Below are 14,742 nucleotides of genomic sequence, written 5' to 3' on the forward strand. Positions count from 1 at the left end.
GAAGGTGACGTTGGGACGGTGCGTGACTAATGCACGCACTGCCCCCATGCGACGTCACAGCCAGTACAGTGCCCACCACAGTGGGGAGTGTCGGGGCGCACAATGCACCTCCTCCCCTCGCTAGTATCCGCCCCGGAGCCGCGGCAAAGGTGTAAAAGAGCCACATGCGGCTCCGGAGCCGCGGGTTGCAGACCCCTGGTTTAGGTGAAAGCTTGTGCTGGATTGAATGGTCTCCCCCATCTGAGATGCACTTAGCCACCAAAAATGTGTAGATCTGGAGAGGGAGCCTGCTGCCACAGTGCAGCCATTACCGCCCGCATTCATTTCTCCTTCGATGTGTATGGGTAAAGGGTTCTTTACTAAATCTTCCTCCTTCTTTTAAACATCTCAAAAGAACTGCAAGTACCATTTGAACCCTGAGAACTTTTCTATTTCTTTGCAGGTCCGAGAAATTGAAGGAATTAAAATTGTTACCTACTGCTCCCCTCTTTACTTCGCTAATTCAGAGATATTCAGGGAGAAAGTTATTGCCAAGGTAAAAAAAAAATCTATTGTGTAGGCGATGATTAACCATTTTTCACATTACAGGAACAGATATTTACCTCATGCCAAAACCATTTCTTCATCGCGATGTACAATTTTCCTCACTAAGCAACAGTAAATGTCTTGCAAACAAAGGCGTATATTGGACCTGTTTAGTTCTCTCACTTAGCTCACTGACAAACGTTGGGAGTAAATAAATGAGTAAATAAAAAAACAAGAAGTCATACCACTTGGCTTTCTGCACCATCAGTTTTCAGAGCTCAGTCTACCTTGCAGTGACAAGCCTGGAACACCAAAATTTGTGGAGAGATGAATAAGCTTGGTATGGAAAATTTTCTAAAGGCTTGTCTGGCACCTACTCTGATGCCTTTTCAGGGCCAAGTGAACATATTATTTATTTCCCTAGGCGCTCTCTCTCTCTCTCTCTCTGTTGATTTCCTCTCAGATTTCATTGTGGTTTCCCCACTTTTCTCTGTATTTTGTTATTTTATTTTTAAAATAAGTGTATGTATCATTGTCACCACCGACATCTTAGGAGGCAGAAGCAGTCACTGGGCAAACTAGTGTACTGTACTCACACTTGCACTGAAATATTTTGTTTGAATCTCATTTTGAAGCCAATATCCCAGCCCTACCCATTGCTTCCCAATGGATATAACTCTTGCTCAAGTTAGGAAGACACATTTTTAAATGTAAGCGGTCCAACTCTCATTTTTCAGCTCCACTACTTTCGGTAGGAACTGTGGATTCCCTGGGTAGAATCCAACATGGAGGAGGTAATTCCATTCTGCTTGCCTGATGCAACGATCTTGCCTTTCCTTCCTCTTGCGCACTCTCCTGGGGAGTCTCCAGGACCACCACCACCACAACCCCGCCAGTTGGGGTGGGGCTCAAGGGTAGAGAGAGGGGAAAGCCCTGGGGGTCCTGGAACTGGCTTTCACTTGTAGGACAGGGTCGATGAACATGGTGGCCTGATTGTTACACGTAGGAGTTGAGAACAACCTGGCTTACTGTCTTTTATTTGAACAGACTGGTGTGGATCCCATCAAAGTCTACTTGGCAAGGAAAAAGTATGTGAAGAATCAAGAAAAGGCAAGGGCAACATCAGAGAAAACAAGCAAACTAAAATCTCTCTTCAGGAAAAACAAGGTGATTTAGCAATTTTCCTAGTTGTGAGAGATCCTTTCTATGTGTGATACATGAAGGGTTTAACCTTGTTGGAATGATAGAAGGCAGCTTTGTTGGGGACAGGAAGAGAACCCTACTTATTCTGGCCTTTAAAGAAAAAGTTGATCTGTGTGCTGTAACAGTGGAAAGAGGCTACCAACAGCCTAAAAAGAACAGTTGTTGCTGCTAGATTATGGGGTAGCATTTGTTTGCCACTTTGGGGAGAGATTTCACCAGCCTACATGGCCACTCCTAAACCTGACTGGGACAGTGGAGGAGCAGTCAGCCTCCATATAATTTTTTTAAAAATTGAATAAACTTCTTTTTTAAAAAAATGTTCACTTAATGATGTAAGTCATTCATCATGTGTGACTTCATAGGCACTATCCAATAGATGCCCGTAACTTTCATGTACCACATTTTGTTCTGCACCCACTACTGCAACTAATGCACTAACTTGGGGGAAGGGAAATAAATTCCTTTCCCAAAAATATTGAAAACAAGTGTAACATTTTTTGTAAATTGCTTTGGGTCACTGTGGAGAGCTGTTGCTGGTCAGAATAGATAATGCAAAGTGTAGTATGGTCAATGGGAGGGATTTAAAACAAAAACTTATCACAGTAGGAAAAGGAAAAGAAAAAAACCCCACACTCCTTTCTTCACCTGGCAGAACTTAGGGAATACTGATCTCCCCAACACCACCACCACACACACCAATTTCCATACAATGTCCCTGCCCATAATTAAATGAAAATGAGATGCGTAATTTAAAAATCGCTATTTATCCCAAGTGTTGCTGTTTTGAAAACTCTGGCCTAATTCCTTGCCAACTGGAAGGACAAGATTTTTTTTTAAAAAACCCCAGCCAATTGCCACATATGAAACAGGAGTTACTTGATTAGCAAGAAGATGTTTGCAAGTTGATTTTGCCACAAACACAGAGTGTATGGAAACAAACAAGCCTGCCTGACAATGCATGCACCTATAGACCACAGGAAGCTGCAGGTTAAACCAGGGACTGGATAATGGTACTAGCATGCAAATTGTTGTTGTTGTTGTTGTAAAATTGGGCCAAACTGGTCCAATAAATGTTGGACCAGACCTGATTTTTTCCTATTAGCTTTATCATTATAAGGCAAAGAATATTCATGAGTTATTTATTGCAAATCCAGTGCAAGCAAATGAATTCTACAGTGAAAAATGTGAAGAAAATGTATGAACTTGCTAAAATTGGGAATTGTTGGGCCATTCCTTCCTTTGCCCTTCATGGGCCACTTGTATTTTTTTATAATCTATTACTGTCTTTCATTGGAATTATTTAGTTTATTTCATAAAATTTATATACCACTTGATTGTAAAAAACAACAACAAAAAACAACAACCCTCAAAGCTTTTTACAAAAAGAATTAGTAGATAAACAACCAACAGCTAGCACTGCTGCTTATGATTAATCATGAAATCCCTCAGTCTCACCTCATTCAGGAGAGTACTCTGACTCTCCGGAGAGCCTTTTTCAGTATTCAAGCCAATATTTAAATGATATCATATAAAAGTTTGTACTGTATTAATGTATTTGACGGCTGGTTTTGTTTTGTTTTAATGGCATTTTCTGATATTTTGCTAACCACTTCAGATACCAACCATGGTAGAAATGTGATGTATGTGCATAATAAGCACGCATACATGTCGCAGGGACAGCTGCTAGATAATTCTCAGGGACCCTTCCAACTCTACAATTCTATGAGTCTATGCGTATATAATCAACGTATAACATATGAAACAAAGATTTTATTTCTGTATTAAATTCATTAGTCACGGTTGGTTGGTTGGTTGGTTTGCCAATGCAACCCAAAGCAACTCACAATAAACAGTGGCGTAGCGTGGGGGGTGCAGGGGGGGCCGGCCGCACCGGGCGCAACATCTGGGGGTTAGGGTTAAGGGGCGCAAATTACTTGCCTTGCCCCGGGTGCTGACAACCCACGCTACGCCACTGACAATAAATAAGATCAACAGCAATGAAAATAAGTTAGAATGAATATGAACTTGAATGTGGTCCCCCTTCCTTTGCTACAGACTATGTCTCTGCAAGAGCTCCAGAAGGATTTTGCAAGCATGTCTCCGACAGATACCAACAATAACCAGACCTCCGCAAATGGTAAAAGCGTCTCCTACATTAACTTCAACCCATCTGAAAAGCAGGCTGAACAGGGAACCATTGCCAGTCATCGCAGCAGCACCTGCAGTGCTATCCCAGAATCAAACATTGACCCCATGACCACAGCGCCCCCATTTGTCAACTTCCACACAATTATCCTGGATATGAGCGGCGTTTGCTTTGTGGACCTGATGGGCACGAAAGCTTTGGGAAAGGTCAGTTTTCCTCTTGGTTCCACCTCCTGTTTATTTCTGTGACGCTGCACTGCGTACTGAATTTCTTCTCTTTAAAACTTCCCGTTGAGCTCTCTTAAGGAGTTTTAATAACAAGAGCTGCAATAGTCTTATTTTTAAGAAAAGTTGGCAGGCACAGGGTAGCATTAGGTTCGTTTCAGCTAGTTGTAAACACTGCCAGATAAGCAATCAGAACAAGATGCTGAATCCAAGGAACACAGGTCAATTCCCAGAAACAGACTGTGACCCTTGCACTCCTCCTACAGATCTCCTTCTGCTGCACTATTCAAAGCTCAGCCATTGTTTACTGAGCCTGAAAATTTGGTGATTCCCATTGCTGTTCCAGGGTTACACATTGCATCAGTATCACCTGAGCTAAGCACTTTTGAAAATGCAGTGCTACATAGTTTGGTGTCTGTCCCCCCACATGACACTGGAAGTGTTATTATGCTAATATACCATGTCTTGAATTTGTAGTGCATCCTAAATTCATGGACTCTCAGATTTCGTGTTGTAAAAGCTAAGAATGTACTCTCTTTCCCTCCCCCACCCCCGGTCTCCTCATATAGCTGTGCACCAACTATCAGAGGATTGGGATTCAAGTATTTCTGGCAAATGTACAAGGTAGGTCTATTGCTCTTTGTACCATATTTTCTCTATCTTCCATTTTGAGGGCCTTGAAAATGGGCAGAATAACTGCTGGAAGAAATAAATAAATATATTGCATGTGAAACACATTACCATCTTCATATTAATTGCAAAAATCTAGGTACTATACAAATTTACAAGTGCTGTTCTGTAGTGTAGCATGGGGACTGAGCAGGTATTTAATAATGCAGCAATACCACAAATCAAATTCAAACATCACTGAGCAATGCCCTCCGACTTTTTATATATATGCAAAGTAGCCTTGGAGGCTGCCAGGCTATTTGTCACTTCAAAATTTGCTTTCACCAATCTGTTTTTCTTCCTGTGGGTGAAAAGATACTCATGTACCCTATATCTCCCATGATTGGCAAAACAGCTGGAGGGGTGGTTATAAAAAGACATATTGCTGTATGTGGAAGGGTTAAACAGGTCTACAAATCAGGGGAAGAATCACACAACTGAAACTGGTTGTTGCATGTAGTTTCTGTCCCTCTAGTAGTATTAAATATCCAATGTGAATTGGTTTTGTATCAGTTTCCTGGTGTAAACTCCTTGTTCCATTGTAGTTGCTTTAGCCAGCTAAAGGGTTCAGGGCATGACAATTCATAACAAAGCCTGTTTGTAGCCAGCAGAAAAGACACACAATGCTTAAAAAATAAATAAATCACACAACAGCATATGAAGAGGCAGGTATAAGAGACTTACATGATTAAGGGGTTGGTGTTTTCTTCTGTTTCACTGCATTAATTTTAGATTCAGGGTTGTGTTTTTCTGAAATCATTAGGCATTGCTAATGGTTGTAAATGTGTGACTTTACTTAACCATAAGGGTTACGATTATACCTCAGATTTCTTGAACTTGATTGTTCTTGGAAATAGCATGCAATTGATATGTCAAAGCAGCTTAAAGCTGGAAGATGGAAACACAGAGGAGGGGTGACACTTCTACTGAGGCAAAAGTATAGGGTATTTTTTTCATGATTGCAATTCAACCCACATTTTAACTTAATAAACATATGAAATCATGTTTATTCAAGAATTATGAAATTTCCTTAAGAGTGTTATGATAATGGTGGTGAAAATAATGAATTACTCTACATATTGGAGCTTGGGATAGGGTTCTAAATAATGTGAGTCTCCAGATCTTAGAGATTTAATGACACAGTGACTCTTTCTATACCACTTCTTGCCCCGGAAAAAAATATTTTGCCAACATATGACATGAACCAGCTGCTTCCAAGTGTACAGCTGTGGGGGGGGAACATTTCCCAACAAAGAACCTGCAGTCCCCCTTAGTACTCTAGCTCAATCCATTAACATTTTGAGCTTCAAATTCAAACAGCAATAGGGCGTCATCCTAGTTCCATATACTTGTGTCTGATTCTTAGCAATTGCAACAGGCCCTATGGGCTTTAAATATTATCATTTTGCATTACATAGGCCTTCTACCTATTATTCTCCCTCACAAATCTAGTGTATAGGAAATGCCCTGACACAAATAATTTTCCAGCACACAGCTCCTGCTTGCAGTTTAGTCTATATAACTTTGTCTCCTTCGTTAGCCCAAGTGTATGATGATATCCGCACGGGGGGAGTCTTCGAAGAAGGAGGTCTTGAGCCCAGTCATCTCTTCGTGACCATCCATGATGCTGTTTTGTTTGCAACAATGAATGGAAACAGAGCCACACAGCGTCCTGGCTTACAGCAGGTAAAGATGATTCACTGTCTCTTCGCTCTTTTTGCCACATATGTGCAGCTCTGTGCACGTGTGTTTAATACTCTTCTGCTTCCTTTCGGACATTGCCTTAGTGGTTATGAATCAGATTGGCTAATAGGCTTTTTCTTTTCTTACACTTTGATCCCGCCCTTTCTCCAAGAAGCTCAAGACGGCATACACAGTCCTCCACTCTTTATAACCCTGTTAAGTAGGTTAGGCTGAGGGTTGTTGACTGGCCTAAAGTCACCCAGTGAGTTTCATGGCTGAGGGGAGATTTGAACTTGTGTCTCTGCAGTTTTAGTCCTACACTGTAACCAGTATAGTATGTATGAATGCAGCCAAACTTTCTGCCCTCTATTGTTCACCACCACTAACAGACTCACAGCCCTCCACCTCACCACTGGAGATCCTATAATCAATTGCTCCTCCGTTCATCAGATACTGTACACCTATTTTCAAGCCTAGCTTTGCACCTGTTAGCAACTTTTTTTTAAAAAAAGAAAAATGCTAATATTCTTTCTGCCCCAACAGACTCTGAAGAGGAGGGGAATGAGACAACAGGCTCCTTTTAGTCATTAGAAAGACATAGCTGAGTGTCTGGTCAATGGGTGTGTGTTGGTGTGCTAGATTTGCGGACAAGGGCTGCAAGCTGCCCTGACTACTTTTCCATTCTGGACTCATTTTATCCAGCCTGAGTCTTGAGAGAAGTTAGTGGTCTGCTCTTCCTGGAAACCTGTCACAGATGACTAAGTTTGAAAAATGAAAAACAAAACAAAACATGAAGTTGTTAGCGGTCCAGTCTAAATGTAATGGGCAAAATCTGTTTGGATTTGGATAGGTGCAAATAAAGAAATATTAAGTATGGTGGGTGGCAGAAAGCAAGGACTAGACATGGTGGCATGTTAAATCGCCCCATATCTCAGTTCTGTGTTCATGCACAGATATAGACAGCAAATCTATACAGTTCAGTGGTTCGTCTAAATGGAATGCTGCCTGGGCAGACAGGCAAGTTGCAGAGGTCATTCTGGTTTTGTGCTTCTTTCTCTCTAGAAGCCTTCACAGGTTGGCTTTTAAAAAATGCCTATGGAATTGTGGGGAAGAGCTCCAAATGAAGATCAGCAATTGATTCTGCTAACTCTTGTGGAGATAAAAGTATTAACTGGCCTCCCAGATCAAATAAACTCACTACCAACAAATAACTTTATCTCATATGGACTGAGCTTTAGCTTATTGGTCATTACTAATCTCAAACACTGATGCACCATGCCTGCCACCTCAATGTATCTGGTTAAAAGGAGAAATAGAGCTGGGTGTCATAAGCATATTGATGACACCTCACTCTATTAACTTGCAACTAAATGTATGAACTGATTCTACAAAAACATTGTATATGAAGAGAGGAAAGATGAATACTATGGTTTTGATCAGTAGCAAAATGGCTCATTCAGACTTGCAAATTGCCACTCGATGCTGCACTTATCAAGTTATAATCATGCATGTGTGTCAGTCTGCAAAGCAAACCTGTGTTGCATGCAACAAACTAGCACACAGACATTTTTTAAAAATAAAATAAAGAACACCCCATCATTTTATATCTAGCTGCTAAGCTCATGGGGTAATCATGGTCTTGGTTTCCTTATTTGCATTTCTTTGCTTGATAAAGAACTTGTTGACCCAGCCTTCAGCTGACATGATGGAACACCTAATCATTGCTGTATGGCAACTGCTATTTGCTCCTAAGAGATTTGTTGAAGGTGAAATCATCTGGTTATCATTTGGATATGGGGCAAAGGACTAAGTCCTTGTTCCACCGTGAGGCTGGGTCTAGCTCCTGAGGCATGATAGGAGGCAGATACGTGGGGGCTGGGCAATATTTTTAGAAGCCTGTCCTGAACCACACACAGATATTTGTGTCTACAACATTCATGAAAGATGTTTGTGTACCTTCTATTTTTCAAACTTCCAACGATTGCCACTCCACTCACACCCTTAACAAATGCTATTTGAATGCATTGACCCTTCCAAGAACAACTTGAAGTGCCATCACATCATCCAAATGCCACTGAAACCAAACTATTCACAGAACCCTTGTCTCACTCTTACAAGACTTTTAGTACTTGGGAATGAATACATTAACACAACAAAATACATGTGTGGTATATGTCAACCATAAGGGTTTTTGTGTGGGCACATTACTGTTTAATGAATTTGCATAAACTGTTCCTTATACAATCTAGAAAATAAAAAAATTCCTTCCAGTAGCACCTTAAAGACCAACTAAGTTAGTTCTTGGTATGAGCTTTCGTGTGCATGCACACTTCTTCAGATACACTGAAACAGAAGTTGCCAGATCCTTCTATATAGTGAGAAGGTGGGATGAGCCTGTTGATGACTCTTAACGACTGCAATAGGTCTTACAGGAAAAGGCAGTCGTTAAGAGTCGTCAACAGGCTCATCTCAGCTATCTGCCAATCACCCATTCCCACCACCCTTCTGAGTAATACCCCTCCCCACCTTCTCACTATATAGAAGGATCTGGCAACTTCTGTTTCAGTGTATCTGAAGAAGTGTGCATGCACACGAAAGCTCATACCAAGAACTAACTTAGTTGGTCTTTAAGGTGCTACTGGAAGGAATTTTTTTATTTTGACTATGGCAGACCAACACGGCTACCTATCTGAATCTAGAAAATGTTTGAGGAACTTGCTGACATGTAGGTACATGCCAGAACAGTGTAACAAAGCACTACAAACATGTTGCAGTGCCTACAAATAACAATTATACCCCATGTTACAATACAATAAATATTTATTACTTGTAGCTATAGGCCATTGCAAAGAGGGGAGAGTACAACTGGAAACTCGGGGAAGGGAGAGAGCTCTTGAGCGTGGGTCCTGCTTGCATGCTTCCCACAGGCATCTAGTTGACCACTGTGAGAACAGGATGCTGGACTAGATGGCTCATTGGCCTGATCCAGCAGCCTCTTCTTATGTTCATGACCATAATGTTTGCAGCAGCAGCTGAAAAAGTACACAACAGATCCTGTATATACTGTCTATTACTGCAACACATAGGGGAGATCATCTTAAATACATATATATTGAGCTGTCCCCTTGCTAGCATTTGTATTGGTAATTAAATCTTTTAGAGTCTTGTGCTGACCTTTGGTTTTAAACAAATAAATGGCTGACTAGCAACATTATCATGTTTTTTTAGCTTGCAAACAATAACTGGTGATTTGTCATGCTTCCATACAGAGGTCAAGTCAGATAGAAGTCTCTATCTCTGATGAATCACTGGAAGACAGCAGCGCTGAATTCCAAAACTTAGAAGAGGTAAGTTAGAAGAAAAATGTGGTATTAAGTGAAATGTCTGAGCGCTCATTCTTCTTAGTACATTTCTGGCCTGTTACTAGTATTCTCAGCATCAGCTACTCTAACCCAAATCCTTTTTTTCTCCTAGGAAATGTTTGGAAGCATTTTTCATTCGGATGCACAGACAGCACTGTGAGCTCATGAGAAACACTCATATGATGTCAAACTTCTTGACCAAGACATTACTTTATGAGGAGATGTCCCTGTGTCTGAATAGCAAGGAAAATAGCCTTTATGCATTTTTGGAATGGGACCATTGGTGCTTTTGCATCCCAGAGGCTTCTGAACTGATGATCTCTTCTGCCTCCATTCATCTCTGGTTATTGAAATGCAGAGCAATCGATTCTTGAAGCAGTTGGCATGGGCAACAGACAGAGAACCTCAGGGAATATTCTTCATCTATCTAGAAGAAGCAGAAGAATAGCAGGACTATAATGACTTCTCTCTAGGCCTCATCCCGCACTTCAAGCAATTCTTATGAACCCTTCAGGATGTATCTAGCATACACACGTAGCCAGGAACTCTCAGTCATCACCCTTGTTTTTATTAAGAGAAATATGAGGAAAAGCAGAGAATATATGATTGATCAACAGACACAACTGCTCATAAGGTGTAGTTATTTGGGGTTTGTAAGGGGACATTTGCTTCCAAAGTGTGAACTGATTTTATAGAGTTCACACTAAAATTAAGCATGTCTCTGAAGATGTTGCCCAATTATTCATCTGCTTTCATCACTACAGCCTAATACAGCACTCTTTGTTTCTATGGTCTAAATGCACCACCAGTATGTTTAGTGACCATCCATCATTTCTTGAAATATGTGCTGTATTTGCTGTGGTACTGAGCCTTATCAAGCTACTGCCTAGAAGTAATGTTGCATTCTCTATTACAACTCCCCATTTTTAAAGGACAGTTCTGTTCAGGGGTAGGTGTGTGTGTAAATTACTTTCTATAGGAATTACATGCATAGAGAGACCCTTTCAGAGTGCTTTGAATCCAAAAACTGGAACTGTCTTTTGACTGCTGCTTCTACCTTGTGTCTAGAAACTGCAAGATAATAGCTACTTGCACAGTATTTTGGTGCTTTAGTTTCCTGTTCTCAATAACTAAACATTTAGAAAACATTCAGCTTAAGTTCATATTGAGAAATAAACAAAGCTTCTGAAGGGGCCAATTTTCCTGGACCTGTTTGCCAATCCCATACATATTCTGTATGGGATAAAAGGATAAATTGTACCTCTTAAATACTATATTGAAAATACTCAGATTGCAGTCTACTCAATGCTTAGACTTCACCTCATATGCAATTTTGGTTGGAGGACTCTAACTTGATTTACAGGACAAAGTTCAAGGGCAGCGTTTGGTTTATTGATCCCTCTCAAACTGTGTTAATCTTTGCAAACATTCTCGTGGATTTTCTTTAACGTGTGTCACAGATGGGGAGAATCTACCTCTCAGGCAGACCTGCCTGACTAGTTAACCTAGAAGAAGTTGTCTTTTTAAATTTTATTTTGTAAATGCGAATTAATTTTTATATAAAAATGTGAATGATGCAAATGATGTTTTAGTTTTCTGTTGTAATTCCTTCTTGCAGCCCCAAGGTGTTGAATATGTAATGCCTATGACTTAAGGTTAAATGTTCTAAAGTAAATGCTAAGCCTAAGATATACAGCACAAGCCAAAGAACATGAAAAAAACAAACCACATAAAAGGCTGGCCATTCTGATGCGGCACTGTGCTGAAATAAGCCATAGTTTGGTTCATCGTGTCTTCTGAACCCAGACTCATGGTTTATCACTCTCCAGAATAACCATCAGTTGAATCCAAAGCTTGTCCTATGGTTTACTGCTTGTGTTTTGTCTGCCATAGCTAAATCACAAGCCCAGGTTAAGACAATACACAAAGTCAAACTATGGCTTAACTCAGCGCAGCACAGCAGCAAAACAACAAGAGAGAGTAAAGCAACTGCAGTCTTCTCTTCCAAAGGCCACACACACACACTTGGGCATGCACACTGAGATGTGGTTTGGCTTAAGTGTGACATGTGAACCAGGTGAGGGGTGGGGGTGCAATCAAACCACTTAGGAGTTTCCAAAGAAAATAAAAAATAAGAACTGGAAATGAAAATAACTTGAAACAGAAATAAAATTATCTCCCCCCACCCCAAAAGGTACATTTTTCTAACTAGTGGAAAATCAGAGATTTCAAATGTGTGCTTAATGTAGATGATTTTGGAACTTTAAAAATATATTGTTTTAAAGATGCATCCAAGTGTTTGTTTAACTCTTATAATTGTCTTAAACAATAATAAAAAAATGAGATGTAATCTGAATAAGATAATGCAGCTGCATTGTAGCTTCCAGATAAATGATGCCCAGCTTGCAAAAAAACCCAAAACTTCATGAATCATCTACTGTGGGCAAAAATATCTTGGATTACAACATCCAAGTTTCCTTAGTTTCATTCTGCATAATAACTCATCCCCAGAGGCACGTATAAACAGAGGTGGTGGGGTTTGTTTGTTTTTTTGAAGCCAGGTCCAGTCAAAGGCCCAGCATGCATGCCACATTAAACCAGTTTAAAACAAACTATAGTGAAAGCTCCTCTCCTGCACCTGTTGTCCCACCAATTAAACAAAAGTGTACTGCAGAGGATAATAATGATACAATACTGTCTGCATAAAAACATAAAAATCTGCTGGGATAGGTCAACGGCCCATCTAGTCCAGCATCCTGTTTGAGACCACATAACACAGGTCCTGAAAGACCTACATTGGCACCCAGTAAGTTTCTGAGCACAATTCAAAGTGTTGGTGTTGACCTTTAAAGCCCTAAACGGCCTCGGTCCTGTATACCTGAAGGAACATCTCCACCCCCATTGTTCTGCCTGGACACTGAGGTCCAGCGCCGAGGGCCTTCTGGCGGTTCCCTCATTGCGGGAAGCAAAGTTGCAGGGAACCAGGCAGAGGGCCTTTTCAGTTGTGGCACCCACCCTGTGGAACACCCTCCCATCAGATGTAAAGGAAATAAACAACTCCCTGACTTTTAGAAGACATCTGAAGGCAGCCCTGTTTAGGGTAGTTTTCAATGTTTGATGTTTCATTGTATTTTTAATATTTTGTTGGAAGCCGCCCAGAGTGGCTGGGGAAACTGAGCCAGATGGGTGGGGTAGAAATAAATAATAATAATAATAATAATTATTATTATTATTATTACTACTACTACCCAAACCAGAGCCCTCAAGTACCATAGCACTACAAAAAGGAGAGGTAGGATTCAGAAGGGAGAAAATTTTATTTTCCCCTTCCCCACCTCCCTCACAAGCAGCCTAAACAGCACTACAAAACTCCTGTTTCAGGCTGGCTGGAAACTTAACCAAGAGCATCTTTATGGGGCAGATCAAACACACGCAAATGCATTAAAAGCAGCTCAGCTTAAAATGGTATAGACAAGTCAGCATACACAGAAAATGATAATTAAAAGAGTTCCAATATAAAAACACCCTGTGAGGAGACTTAGAATATTTCTCCAGGTAGGCGTTCCACAATCTTAGTGATGCTGGATAAAAATCTGTGTTTTTAGTACTTACCCAACATGTCTGATTTAAATATAAACCACAGAGGAGAGCCTGGGACGATAATCTTAAAATCTAGGTAGGTTCATATGAATCGAGACAGTCCTTTAGGTATCCTTTATAGAATAAGAAAAATATGATTTTAAAATAAGTGTGAAAGTACTACACATTTTGACAAGGAGGGTGTTAACTCACACCATCCAACGTATCTGAATACTAACTGCCGTGTAGCAAGAGAACTGTATTTTCCCATCAACAGCAGTCTGCATTAGGAAAAGTTTAAATGTCCCCACAATGAAAGCAAGATGTCTGTTCACCCTATAACAGTTACAGCATGGCAGCAGATTCTCAAAAAAAGAACCATTCTATACAAGTCATCAAGTATGAAGCATACCTGTCCCCACCCCATATTAGATCATATCCATTTAGGGGGAAACAATGTTTACCCAATCTATGCAGTCATTAACAGCCCAATCTGTTGTCATGGTACAAGAAATATTTGTACTTGAAATGTACATTCTTGTTTCTATCCCAACTAGCACCTCAGTAGTCTCGATGTATGCGTTGGTTCTTGAAAGTAAGCCCTAGTTGAATTTACTGTACTTCTCTTTTGACTCTGAATATTAGGGATACAATCCCTCCAAGTACTAGGTTAATACCAGCTCTTTACCTACAGCATTGCCCAAAAATAATCTCCAACCTTGCTGATAAAGACTGGCTTCCATGTTGAATACCTCATCCATTCTAAACAATGTGCAGACCAGGTTTTTCACCATGCCCAGGAATACCTCCGTCCCGCAACCACCCCCTAGTTCCAGAAGTTCTGGGGTTCTAGAAATCTCGTTTGCTACTCTCTAGTATTTTTGATGGTCCTCATAAAGATATTAACAACTTTGCTTCTTTGCACCCCCCCCCATGGACCCACACAGCTATTTTCACTCTTTATTGGGCAGCGCAATCCTATGCATGCCACCTTTACTCAGAAGCAAGCACCACTACAGGGCCAGCCCAAGACATTGTGGCACCTGGTGCAAACCAAACATAGTCATGTGTGCCCTGCCAGGAAGAGGAATACTGAGCTCTACATCAGGAGCAGGCAGCAAGTGAAGATCTCCATATGATGCATTCCTTGGGAGGCCGGATCTGCTGCTCCTGGCAATCCTGTCCGTCCCCCGCAGTCACCTTACCTTGCCTCATGAGAGGCCCTGCCTTGCCCTGCCCCAATGTGTTCAATGGGACTTATTCCCAGGTAATTGTGAATGGCAGCAGCCTTAGGATTGCAACATACTGCTCTCCTTCCCCATTTTTTTTTAACACCAAGAAGAGCTGCTGC

At 40.9% G+C, this 14,742-nt stretch overlaps 1 protein-coding gene and 1 long non-coding RNA gene across 4 annotated transcripts in view; one reads left to right on the forward strand and one right to left on the reverse strand.

Annotated features, from left to right (window-relative positions):
• SLC26A9 (solute carrier family 26 member 9) overlaps positions 1 to 11,393 on the forward strand; it is a 59,350-nt gene extending 47,957 nt beyond the window's left edge. For all 3 annotated transcript variants that reach the window (XM_083508837.1, XM_083508838.1, XM_083508836.1), the window contains 7 exons: positions 443 to 535; positions 1,573 to 1,692; positions 3,784 to 4,080; positions 4,668 to 4,722; positions 6,308 to 6,453; positions 9,720 to 9,797; positions 9,925 to 11,393. In XM_083508837.1, the coding sequence (XP_083364963.1) occupies positions 443 to 535; positions 1,573 to 1,692; positions 3,784 to 4,080; positions 4,668 to 4,722; positions 6,308 to 6,453; positions 9,720 to 9,797; positions 9,925 to 9,972 (837 nt within the window). In that variant the 3' untranslated portion in view covers positions 9,973 to 11,393. The remainder of the gene's footprint in view (positions 1 to 442; positions 536 to 1,572; positions 1,693 to 3,783; positions 4,081 to 4,667; positions 4,723 to 6,307; positions 6,454 to 9,719; positions 9,798 to 9,924) is intronic.
• LOC310709452 lies at positions 6,460 to 14,576 on the reverse strand. The gene is made up of 3 exons (XR_014527523.1): positions 13,425 to 14,576; positions 9,136 to 10,239; positions 6,460 to 8,685 (listed from the first exon to the last, which is right to left on the reverse strand). It is a non-coding gene; the product is annotated as an uncharacterized lncRNA (long non-coding RNA).
• Between the last annotated feature and the right edge of the window lie 166 nt (positions 14,577 to 14,742).

Source organism: Podarcis liolepis (assembly GCF_965112155.1).
Source record: "Podarcis liolepis genome assembly, chromosome: 6".
NCBI lineage: Eukaryota > Metazoa > Chordata > Lepidosauria > Squamata > Lacertidae > Podarcis > Podarcis liolepis.